The following is a 12,389-nucleotide window of genomic DNA, read 5'->3' as shown; positions in this document are numbered from 1 at the left end:
CTATTGAATTGTTTGTAATTTCGATACCTAGAGAATAGTGACACAGAGAACACAGCTCGAAATGGGCGAGATAATTATTCCCTCGAGGTTCATTTGCAAAAAAAAAGTTCATCTGTCAAAACAAAAAAAAAAACAAAAAGTGCCAACTACGAGAATCGAACCAGAGACCTCTTTTCAGAATTTATTTGATATTTTGTTTGCTGTAACAATTTATAAAGCATTTTGCGTTTTTATCAAAATTTGGAAATTTGCCACGATTATTTTGTACGAAAGGCGCGTAGGACTTATTTAGAAATAACATTTTTGAGATGGCCATGAAAAATTGTCACATGTGAGCAAAATATGTAACGCATACTGTGTATTATAAATTCTGGTTGGAAAAAAAACATTCAACATGTTTGTTTATTATGTACTGTTAAACAATGCATTGCAATGCAAACGTAGACCCTAGTTAATATTAGTTAAGCTTCAAAAGTTATGCTAAAAAACGATTTTGGTTAAGGTTCGTAAGATTGTAAAAAGGGTTGTTTTTGTGAGAAACCCAGTTGAGCAATTCTCTACGAAATAGCTCAAACTCTGTGGGGGCCTTCCCAATTACCAAAAAATCTATTATGTGTAGGGCTAGTGATTTTTCACGGCAAAAAAAAATTAATTACGCGGCATGCCAATTTCAAAACATTGGAATTTCGCAATATCACGGTTCTCTATAATCTGCTTAAAATTAACACACAAATGTGTACTTTAGGAATAATTGAGTATAGAAAGTTACTGAAAAAGATAGCAGTTGTTTAAGATACAAAATATAACCCATGACAAAAAAAATCACGACAAAAAAAAATATTAGCTCGTGAAATTTTGCAAGATTTTTATCAGCAGATTTAACGACTCAGCCAACCTGTTTTACTGAGATTTGAGATATTTATTTTGCAAAATTATCTATTAAACAAATACATATATTCGGATTAAAAACTTCACTAAAAATAGGAACAGTAAAATAAGAGAAATGAAATTTTGTTTGCTACCATGGTTTTTAGAAAAAAAAGGAATATGAATTTTTCAAATAAGTTTAGGCAAAATTCCTTTTATAACAGCTTTTTTACCATTTTGTCGTGATCGGGGACTTTCTTTTATAATAAAAACACAAATATTTTGCAATTAACAAACAACACGTCTTATTCCACACAAATTAACCACAAAACTGATTTGACAATCTTCATTCTCTCTTTCACCGGCCGCGCGCATCTCGTTGTTTTCTCGCTCGTTGTTCTCTCTCGCAGCTCGCTAGCACGCTCTCGCACTCAATCCGCAATCAGCTAACAAGGCAATATTCATAAAGGTGCGCACTTTTTGTTGCGCTCTAAACTTTTATTTATGAATTATATCAATCTTATAATAAATACTCATTTAATAATTTATTACATATTCAATCCTGCAATCCATAATCCCTACACATTTGTTATTAATAATTTCATACAATTAAAAAAGACTGAAGAGTGCGTAACAAAATTTCCTACATTTTAAACCGAATTGAATTGAAAAAAAAAACTTCATTTATGACTTGATTTATGATACAAATATTCAATTTTTATGCTTTTCTTACGCTTATAAAAAATTTGCATTGTCATTTTGACAAATTTTTCAGAGATTTAATAATAAAATTGGTAAAACTGTTCTGTTTTGTCGTGCATTGCAGTTTTGAATAACATTCTCTCACATTATTTTTTTTTTAATTTGCGCAATAAAGAAAAAATCTCGTGTTATAGCATGCATTGCATATTCAATTATTCATAGCATGTTAAAACCCAAACCTATTTTGCTGGAAATTTAAAATTAATTATTTGCATTTCTTAAAACATTGTGTGTAAACAAATGTGTTCCAAAATGACTGTAAAAATCTTGTGGAGCACATGAATTAATAAATCAATGTTTAAAAACACTGAGGAGCAATTTGGCGATAAATTTACCATATTTCACAGCCAAGGGCAAATTTCACAGATTTACACGGGTTCCGCGAAATCGCGAAAAATCACTACCCCTAATTATGTGTCATTGGTTCACCCATACAAATCTCCATGTAATTTTTTTAATCAAGACTAACATTTCAAAAGGGCCAAACATTCAATATTACGCCCTTTTGAAATATAAGTCTTTACTCAAAAAAAAATTCAAAATATTATTTTCGAAGAGATCGAAAAAATTCACGAATGTTTTATGTTTTAACATTGAAAATCGTACCATTAGAAAAAGGTGGGTTGTTTGGGTGAGACTTAGAAAACTTCGAAATTTCTGTTTCTTTTTCTTTAAGCCGCTGTATCTCAGCAACCAGAGGTCCAATCTTCAATGTCTTTTAGACAATTTTATATAGAAAAAACTTTTCGAAATTTTTTTTTTTGGAAATGGTCACTATTTTTAAAAATCGAAAAACTGCAAATATTTCGCTAAAATCAAACTTTCGGTGGCTTTATCTTGAAAACGGAGCCCTTTATCAAAAATCTGTTAAGTACTTTTCGGTTGCAAATTCAATTTAACATTGAAAAATCAGGTCATTTATTTTTTGTATGAAACAAGCCTTACCCGACAAACTTCGTTCTGCCTTTTTTCGTTTGTTGACGTTTTTAACTTTTTTGCTTATTCAGCCTCCTGTGATCAAAAATTGATTTTACGTAACTTTTTCCATACAATTTGCCGATGCTCCGTAATCGGTCCCAGAGTGGCCAAAGTGTCAATTAGTTAGCGTATAAACCTTCCTTGAGCTTACACGAACCCAACGCAACAAAGAGCGCTTTGATCCGACGCTCCGTATTGAACTGATTCGCGTTCGAACAAAACCGTCGAAATTTTTTATATATATAGATTTCGATATTTTTTTTCAAAAATCACTATTTTTTCAAAAATGTATAACTCGGCGGAAGATTTTTTGACCATACTTCTCTATGGCTCAAAAGTTGCGGATTTTTGCCCCCAAAAAAAATATAAAAATACGTATTTTGGGAAATTAAATTTTTGTGAAAAAAGTTATTAAAAAAAATTAAAATTACATTAATGCGAGGAAGGCACCAACCACCTTAAGGTGAATTAAGGAACGTTTTTTTATTTGTTTTGAAAAGTTTTATTTTTTGTGAGAAAAGTGAAATAAAACATGAATGTTGAGTTAGGATTTTCCGTATTTTTCCTGAGTTTTTTCATCAATACCTGCAATTTTGGTACAGTCTCACCTTTAGTTGGTTGACATCGGGGTTTTGTTAACTTACCTTTATACTTCTGATCGTGAATGCCTGTAATATAAAAAAGTGAAATAAAAAAAAAAACAATGAAAGATAATGCTTAATTAAGTTTAGCTGGGATGCGAAATCACTGCTTCGATACAATTGGTTACGCAAAAAAAAACGAAAGACAATCCTAATTAAATTAAGTTTTCCTCCAGGCAAAGTAGGCGCAACAAAGATTGTTATTAATCACAGTTCGCTCTCCTTCCTCTCTCTCTCACTAAAGATAAAACTTTTACCACTCCTACTTCTCTCACTGCACTCACAGCATACTACGATCAACCAATCCGGTGCGCTGACAGCATTCTCGTCGTCTATTTTTTTCTCTCTTCTCCAAATCCCAAATCCAAAAGGAAGCTGTTGGAAGCTGCGGGATAATCTCGACTTGTTCCACAAATTTGTATCAATTTGTAACATCTCGTCTTACAGAGCGGTTGGATTTTTTCCTCTCTCGCGCGAACTAATCAGTGTTGTCAGTTTGAACTTTTCAAAATTTACAAAAAAAAATGACAGATCAGGAAATCAAACACCTGCGAACGCCCAAATGTGCCCGTTGCCGCAATCACGGCGTAATTTCTTGCCTCCGAGGGCACAAAAAGTTGTGCAGGTGGCGCGAGTGTTGCTGCCAGAGCTGCTTGCTCGTTGTGCAACGTCAACGGATTATGGCGGCACAGGTGGCGCTGCGAAGACAGCAGCAGCAGCAGCAGGCTGGCAGCACTGCTGGTGGAACCGGAAGTGGTCAAGGAAGCAACGAAAGTGGGTCTGCTAGCAGTGTTGGTGGTGGAAGTGGGAAAGTGTTGAACATGGAAGAGCTGATCATTCAGAAGCAGATTTACAGCCAACAGTTGAAGGGGGTGCAGAAATCGAAGCAGGCCAGCAGGAATATGCTTTATGGTGAGGTTCTTTTTATTTTATTTTTTTTTTGGGTTTATAAAACAAAACGAAGTTGGCTTTATCGCTGTAGGTACAAGGACTTCGCCGCTCTTTGCACCCGTCGGGAGATTCGAACAGACAACTTTTAGATTATGAGTCCAGAGCGCGGTCCGATTGATCCACACGGGTGGGGATATATTTGAATAAACATGTCCATATCTAAGTAAAAAAAAACTCTCTCAGAGATCAGGAAATTCTCTAAAATTTAACATTGTTGATCCCACTTTAGTTTGCTGTTACTAAGATATTGTAAAAGTATTAAATATTTAAACAAATTTCAAAAATGCTTGAGAATAATTATTTACACGTCCTTCAAATGCTCTAAACTTAAAGAAAATTAAATTTTGTTTTAATTTAGAGAAAAAAAAAATAGTGTCGGAGGTCAAGGTGGCTCTAACGGCCTTTTGAAAACTAACCCGTGATTTGATCATTTTCAATCAACGATTTTCTAGATTCTATTTTTAACTGATTTTTATCCCCGTAATATTGAAATTTCGGCATTTTTTAAGTTTTTCAAATGGGAATTTCAAAATTAAATTAGTTTTTTTTTTCGATGGTGACACAAGAAAATCTTCAATTTTATTGTATCTTTATATTTGAGTATCTTAGGGACGAAAAGGCGGTCTTTAATGTGTCTTAGACAATTTGATAGGAAATCTTCTCACATTCTTGATGTTTTTTCAGCAATGGGCTTTCATGGGAAACATTTTACGAAAGCGAAAATTGATTTTTTCCCTCAAAAACGGTGCATTTTAAATATTTTTCAAAAGACGTTTATTTTTTATTTGGGCCATTGCTAATTTTGATTTTAAATTTTTGTCCCCCCCTTCCCCTCTTCTTCTTCAACATTTTACCAAAAATTAAAGGGGGCAAAAAATAAATATTGCCAAAAATATACATTTGCATTCAGGATACAATAAAAAACGTTTATTTCTGTATTTTTAATCAAAAAGAGCTTTTTTAGATTTCTAGTATATTTATATTTTTTAATATAATTTTTAGACTTTAAGTATATTTTGAATTTTTGGACTACACGTCAAAAATAGACGCAACACTGAGTCTCGCCGTTGCTTTTTGCGAGGCAAGGCCTGCTTTGATCGTGTTTGTCCTGCGTCGTTGTTTCGCGTGGGAGAAAAAGAAGAAAAAAGTGATTTTGAAAGAAGCTGGCCAGTCTCGTCGTTGCTCTTTGCGAGGCAAGGCCTGCTTTGAATCGCGGGAAAAGAGGAAGAAAAAGTGTTTTTACCCAAATGCCACTTATTCATCATTATATACGCGCTGATCCCTGTTTTGCCTGATGGGATTGGAAGTTTAAAGATAGTTCGAGGATCCGTCTGGTTCTTGTTCTATGTTTAGGCGGGGCCAGACAATGCCCAATGACCTCGGAATTGAGCCGCTAGGATCTCTGCCATTCTGAAATGGGTCATTGGAAGCAGCGCGAGGGCTGTCACCACCTAATACCCGGGACTGAGATAAACTGTATCAGCATAACCCTAGTCTGATACAAATTATACTTTCCTATAATTTCGCTGCCGGCCAGCGGGTATTGGATTGGACCACACACGTCAAAAATAGACGCAACACTTAAGGAAAAACATATTTTGTAACAATAACAACAATATAAAATATTAGTTAATCCAACATAAGGTGGTTAATGTCTTCCTAATCTAATCTAAAGTAGCTATTACACTACGGCAAACAAACAAACAAACTCGAACTTTTTGACAGTTTGCCAATTTGCCTGCTTTGTGTCAAACACAAAAAAGTGCGAGTTTCTTTGTTTGTTTGCGGTAGTGTAATGGCTCCTTCAAGCACTCGCTCCTAACTCCATCCAATTAGCTGATTTTCACTATTTAAACAACTTATTTTGTAAAACTTTTTACAGAAACTTGCTTGCTCACTTCCTATTGAGCTATTTATCACTCGATTTTAGTTGAAAACGCGTCTTATGAACTGTAATGAAACGTCAAAGTGCTAATATGGCGACATTAGAGGCACGCTCAATATTGTTTTTTTTTTGTAAAACTAATTTTCAACTTACAAATCTGATGTCTTTTTGAAGTTCCTATTAAAACAAATCTTTTTTTTTTGTTGTTTATTGTTTTTAAAACCGTCTTGATTCAAAAACGCCCAAAAAGCAAAAAAATGCAAATTTTTATTATTAGACCTTTTTTTAGAACAAACTCCAGAAATGATCTAAATACAGTAGTTGTTAGGTAACTGGGCTGAGAACGTAGCCCAGTCACCGAATGTTGCTCGTTAACTGGGCTGAACAAAAAATAACGAGGGGACCATCGATGCATAATTTTTTCCAGATGAAATATAAAAATAAAAGTTACGCAAATTTATTTACAATGCTTACTTTTCATATTTCTTTAATTGTAATTTTGAAATTAAACAAAAGTTTGAAAAAAGTTTTTTTTATTTATTGAATATGATTTTTGCATCCATTAACCCCTCGGTCATTTTGGTTTGTTTTGGTTTTTTGACGTTTGTCTGCTTTTTAACTGGGCTACGGACCAGTTATCGAGCGCCCAGTTAAAAAGCAGCCCAGTTAAACGGTTACCGAACAACTACTGTATCTAACTTCATACACTCATAACTATGGATAGGGTGGTCATATCTTCATTCTTTTGGACTCGTTAGAGAGGTCATCCGAGTATGCATCCAACAACGGTCCACAAGATTGATTCAGACATCGTATTCGTCAAAATATCTGAGATCCGGCTTCAAAAAAGTAAATATTTTCAACTTAAATGAACATAACTTTTGATAGGGTTGTCAGACTTTCAACCTTATGGGCTCGTTGGAAAGGACTTTTTAATACCTTACTAAAAATGTATAATAAAACTTTTTTTTTTAAATCAAACAATAACCAACCCTTTTTGTTTTGTTAGCATAACTTTTGAAATACTAAACCAAACTTTCTAGTTCTGAATAGACACTTATGGTAGCCCAAAATGGTCAAAATGGTCAAAATCCGTACAGCCAGTCCAGAGATAATCGAGTGACAATTACATTTGCTCAGCACTTGATTCTAAGTCAATATGTATACGTGAAGGTGGGTCTAGGAGGTCTAACTAAGAAGTTCATTTTTCAAGTGACGCTTTAAGCCTTTACTCAGTAAGGTGAAGAAGATAAAAAGACAATTTTATTTTGAATTTTGACATTTAAATAATTTATAAAATATTTAAAAAAACTGCATTTTTTTGAATTATTACACAAAAAAATCTAGGCTGATTTTAAGGTGTAAATTTACCTCTTCGTGATGTAGGGGAAATATACCCATTTTAATCACTCTAAGCTGTTCTATTTATTACTTTGAAACAATCAAAAATACTTTATGAAAACTGTAATTTACGATCAAAGTGCTGATAGGCCGATAATAGAAATAGGCTGAGAAAGGGTATAGTTCCCCTAATTTAACATACATTTACGTGTTTCAGCTTGCCGAAAAAAATTGCCCAGTATTTGAGGTAAACCTACAAGTTCTTCTGCCGAAAAAATTGCCTGAAAAGTTTTGTGTTTGACAAAAACATGTGATTTTACCCAGAAACTGTTTAAAAAAACATTTACATAATTTTATTTGCAGTTCAATTTGTTACTAATAAATTTAAGTAAAAGCACATCAAAAAGAGGCTAATTTACAAGTTTGAATGTTATAACTAGAGCGTCCAAATTCCCGTGGTTATAACATTCCCAGGAAACGGAAAATTTTCATCAAATTTCACGGTAAATCTGAAATTTATCGATTTTTTTACAGATCCAGTTTCTTATTAATATTATGCAACAAAATTGTATAGAACAGCAATTCTAATTGTCAAAATGACACGCACGACGAAACACCACAGTTGAATTGTATTATAACCCATTTCAATCCATATTCATTGTTTGCGCTCATGTCTCACTCTATCTGTCCAGGCGTCGGTGGTGTAATGGTCAGCATAGTTGCCTTCCAAGCAGTTGATCCGGGTTCGATTCCCGGCCGACGCAGAATGTTTTTTTAATTTTTTGTTACTATTTTTGTGATGGATAGTACGTTTTTTCGATGCAGAAGCTACAGTTTTTTATCACTCTCAATAGCCGTGATCGTCTAGTGGTTAGGACCCTACGTTGTGGCCGTAGTAACCCAGGTTCGAATCCTGGTCACGGCAATGGTGCAAAATGGTACATTGTTACGGATGGGGATAATTTTTTGAGTGTTTCAGACCACCCCCATTTTTATAACTATGTTTCATTTCTGATTTTAAAATATTTTTGAAAATTGTTGCTAATTCCCTACCTTTAAAAAAAATTACACCAGAAAAAAATCAAGAAAATCGAGAAAATGTCAAGAATTTGAATCCAGGGAAATATTCGGAAATTCAACTAACTGACTGGTAAAATATTTTATGTATCAAATATTGAATGTTGCAAGCAAAATCTGATAAACTTCAAAAATAATTCAATGTTAATGTGTGAAGAGATATAAAATTGGTGACTAAGGGACTTTTACGTAAAATGATACTTTCTTTTGAAAATTACGTGATTTTTGTAACTTTGCAAGGTTAAGTCAAGTTAAATTGAAAATTTTTAAATTTCTTATTCATTGGACACGTTTTAGGATAGTGATATATAGCAACAAACAAGAAATACAAGTAATTATTTTATTTTATTCATTTTTTATTCACTGCCTAAATCTATCTCTCCTTACATTGCTGGTAACAAATCATCAACTACAATAAAATATCTACAACCAATCCACCTCACTCGACCTTAATCGAAAACGAAGCCCCGCACGAACATCCCGTGTCCGCCTTGGGATTGTTCACAATCCTAAACCCGGACCGTATCAACTCCGTGTGGAAATCAATTGTCGACCCGCCCACATACTCAATCGAGGCCTTATCAATCACCACCCGGGCGGCACCGTCCCCAAACACCAAATCCTCCTGCTCCTCCAGCCGGTTGTCGATGTTAAATTTGTACTGAAATCCGGAACATCCTCCACCCTCGACGATGACCCGCAGGAAGCTCTTCTCGTCGCAAATCTCCTTCAACCTTTTCACGCAACTTTCGCTCAGTTTGAGCTGCAGCTGCTCCTCGGAGGAGGCCGGCGAAGTTGCGACTTGCCGCACGCAGCGAACCAACCCGAGCGGATTTCTGTTCCGGAGGGGGGAAATTTGTTAGCGACGGTTCTTCACGTATTTCTCACGAATAACTCACCGAAAGGCAGCATTTCGCAGCAGGGAAATGGAAAATTGTGCCATCCGCGACAAAGGAGTTGTTGTTTATGTCACAGCTTTGGAAAGAAACTGCGAATATTTTGATTTCACAACCAGCTGATTATGAGCTGTCAAACGACAATAACAATGCACGCGCGGCGAAAGTTGAGCGAAGTAGGCTAAATTTAAGCAGCTGGCGAACGAACTGTGTGAGCTACTCAAAGTTGAGTCGATTTTGCGTTTGACGCGATGCTGTGAAATGCTGTGAGAGAAGAGAGGGACAAAAATAACTCTCGGAACGTGACGATGAAACGAGAGAAGAGAGGTACTGAGAAAATGGTCATGAAACTTTATTTAGCGCAAGAATGTGTTCCACTGGTTGTAAATTTGTAGAAACAAAATCAACTTAATTCTAAAACTGATAGAATACTGTCTTCAATAAGATTACATTTGAAAACTTAGCAGTTTTTCGTTCAGTTTTCAATTATTTTTCTAATAATCAATTCCAGAATTGCTTAAAATTGTTTCAAATTTCACTTTTACAGCAAAATAACAAACTAACTTGACTAAAATTTGAATCGACACTAAGCTAACAGGAAATTTAACTGGTTACTTTTTTGAAAATGACAGCTGTTTGTGTTGTGAGGAGAGAAGAGCAGTTGTATTTGAGGCATGATTATTCAGGTGGGATAATTGTAGTTGCTGATAGCTGATATTTTGATATTTTAACAACCCTGATGGGCACACATTTAAAAAAATGAATAACTGCTACTATTTTTAAAAAAAGTTACCTAAAAATGACTACAACTTGATAACGATGCACTATACCAAAAATTTCATTAAAGTACTTTTTGATTGCAAATTTGATTTTACATCGAGAAATTAAGTTGGAAAATTTTTGCGATCAATATTTCGATTTTAGTTGCTTTTTCGATTCATAACTCGGTCAAAAAAATTTTGCCCATTCTGGAAATTTCTGAAAAGTTGGCATTTGATGTCCCCTAAAACATATCAGAAAAAAATAAAAATAGTGTTTTTTTGCAAATCAAGTTTTAGTAACAAAAAGTGAAATTAAAAATCACAAAAAAAAATTTACCGTGTGTAATTTTTTTTCAGTGTTGTCCTTATCCATACCTACAACTTTGTCGAAGACATCAAATCGATCGAAAAAATCGTTCAAAAGTTACAGATTTTTGAATTTTCATGTGTCATTTTTGTATGGACAGCTGCCAATTTTTTTCAATGATTTTCAATGTCAAATAAAAAAAAATTGTAAAATTGTCTCACCTTTTTGAAAACAATGTTTTAATTTTTCAAAATCTGGACTAACATTCTTGAAGGGTTTAAAACGTATTATTTCACCTTCTTCAAATGTAATTTTCTTCGGATTTTTTTTATTTTTTAAGGAACTTTTGTATGGGCAGCTCCCATGTTTGGAGAAACCCATGATTTAATATGACTTATTTAGACTTAAGGAATCGAAGGACAAAGTATCATCTAAATAACAAATAAAAAACAATGATAAGTCGACTTGGAATTCTAGGGAACAACTTTGACGAATAGTGCGAAGACATTCATTCATTCCGACGAATTTAAGCTCTAACTTTTTATTCAAGCCTCTTTGCACTATGGGCTGGCAAGTGGTCAAAAATCATAAAAGTTACATTTAATTTATTTTTTTCTGTGTGTGCATTAGAACTATAATTTAAAAAAAAAACAAGATTTCATAGCTTAATATTATTATTTTATTACTAAACCACTTTGCATTGATATTATGAAAATGATCATCAAAATTGCAAACTTTTTGTATCGTAAAACGTCACGCTTTTTAAATATACAGAAATTTCATTTGAAAAGAGCCTAAACCGAAAAAAAAGTTCTCCGATCGGGCTTAACATTTTCCTGGGGGTTCCTTGGCCAAAATAATTAGACCCGTATTTTTTTGTTTGGCCATTAGGGTGACCTACATCGTGCTAGGGTGGTTCGACAAATTGCAATTTTCGTAATTTTTCCCAAAAACCACTTTTTTTTTAATCATGTCTCCACGTCATTTAGCTGTTTTAGACGCAAAATAGAAGAAAATGATTTTTTGAAAATAAAAACTAAGCATTTCGACGCGCCACACGCAAAACAAGGAAAATGACGAAAACTAGAAAAAAAAATCAACTTTTTCACTAAAACTGCGTTAACTTTAAAATTTCAGCGATGACCTGTACTCCTATACATGTTTGGGTATCAAAAGTTGCGTCTTTCAATTACGAATCCGGATCTAATCACCTTTCTTTATCGTCTAAGACAGCTATAATTGGATGAAATGACGCGGAGACATGATTTTTTTTTTAAAGTGGTTTTTGCGAAAAATTACGAAAATTGCCATTTTTCGAGCCACCTTAGCACGATGTAGGTCACCCTAATGCCAAACAAAAAAATATGGGTATTATAATTATTATTTTGGCCAAGGAATACCCAGAAAAAATTTGAGCACGATCGGAGAACTTTTTTTCGGTTTAGGCTTTTTTCAAATGGAATTGTGGTATTATTTATTTTTTTTTTTTTTGAAATAAATTTTACCAGTTTTCAAAAGAAAAATAAGCTATTTTTTTCAAAAAGATATATTTTGTCCTTATCTCATGAAGTCAAAATCAATTAAAAAAAAAAAAATCATGAAGTATCAATTGTGAAAATTCTCTTTTAAGTTTATAGTGAGCCAAATGATTATTTTTTTAAAATGGTTGCGGAAGGTCCAGAAAAAAATCCCAAATTTACAACTGCAATTGATTTTTTGCTTCGGTCGCATATAACTATAAAATGAACTAATTTTAAGTTTAGACCAATTCTTTGATGGTTATTGGCCACAATTTAATAATAAAAGTTGCTTTATTTAATCTCTATTTTTACCGCGTTGTCAATAGTTCTGGGTACTTTTTTAAAACAACTAATGCGCCATAGGTTTAAGACCTTTTTTAAAAAAACCAAACATGAGTTTAAG

The 12,389-nt window shown here is 33.7% G+C and overlaps 2 protein-coding genes and 2 non-coding genes across 4 annotated transcripts in view; 3 read left to right on the top strand and 1 right to left on the bottom strand.

The window, feature by feature from the left end:
• Positions 1-3,772: 3,772 nt before the first annotated feature.
• LOC6054736 (doublesex- and mab-3-related transcription factor 2) overlaps positions 3,773-12,389 on the top strand; it is a 16,284-nt gene continuing 7,667 nt past the window's right edge. Inside the window, exon 1 of the mRNA XM_038266485.1 lies at positions 3,773-4,160. Within this exon, the coding sequence (XP_038122413.1) occupies positions 3,773-4,160 (388 nt within the window). The remainder of the gene's footprint in view (positions 4,161-12,389) is intronic.
• Positions 8,118-8,189, top strand: Trnag-ucc. Its single transcript has one exon. It is a non-coding gene; the product is annotated as a tRNA-Gly (tRNA).
• Trnah-gug lies at positions 8,279-8,350 on the top strand. The gene has a single exon. It is a non-coding gene; the product is annotated as a tRNA-His (tRNA).
• LOC6054737 (iron-sulfur cluster assembly 2 homolog, mitochondrial) lies at positions 8,829-9,510 on the bottom strand. The gene is made up of 2 exons (XM_001870568.2): positions 9,402-9,510; positions 8,829-9,338 (listed from the first exon to the last, which is right to left on the bottom strand). The coding sequence occupies exons 1-2, from the start codon at positions 9,443-9,445 to the stop codon at positions 8,942-8,944; spliced, it is 441 nt and encodes a 146-aa protein (XP_001870603.2). The 5' UTR covers positions 9,446-9,510; the 3' UTR covers positions 8,829-8,941.

Source organism: Culex quinquefasciatus, chromosome 1 (assembly GCF_015732765.1).
Source record: "Culex quinquefasciatus strain JHB chromosome 1, VPISU_Cqui_1.0_pri_paternal, whole genome shotgun sequence".
Taxonomy (NCBI): domain Eukaryota; kingdom Metazoa; phylum Arthropoda; class Insecta; order Diptera; family Culicidae; genus Culex; species Culex quinquefasciatus.
Note: the sequence above shows the minus strand (reverse complement) of the source record. Positions and strands in the feature narration are given on the sequence as shown.

Bases quoted from the DNA above. Each gene is read 5' to 3' on its own strand.
- LOC6054737 (XM_001870568.2), bottom strand. From the start codon at position 9,445: ATGGCACAATTTTCCATTTCCCTGCTGCGAAATGCTGCCTTTCG. The intron at 9,339-9,401 runs GTGAGTTATTCG...CCTCCGGAACAG, and splicing joins CTGCGAAATGCTGCCTTTCG to AAATCCGCTCGGGTTGGTTC.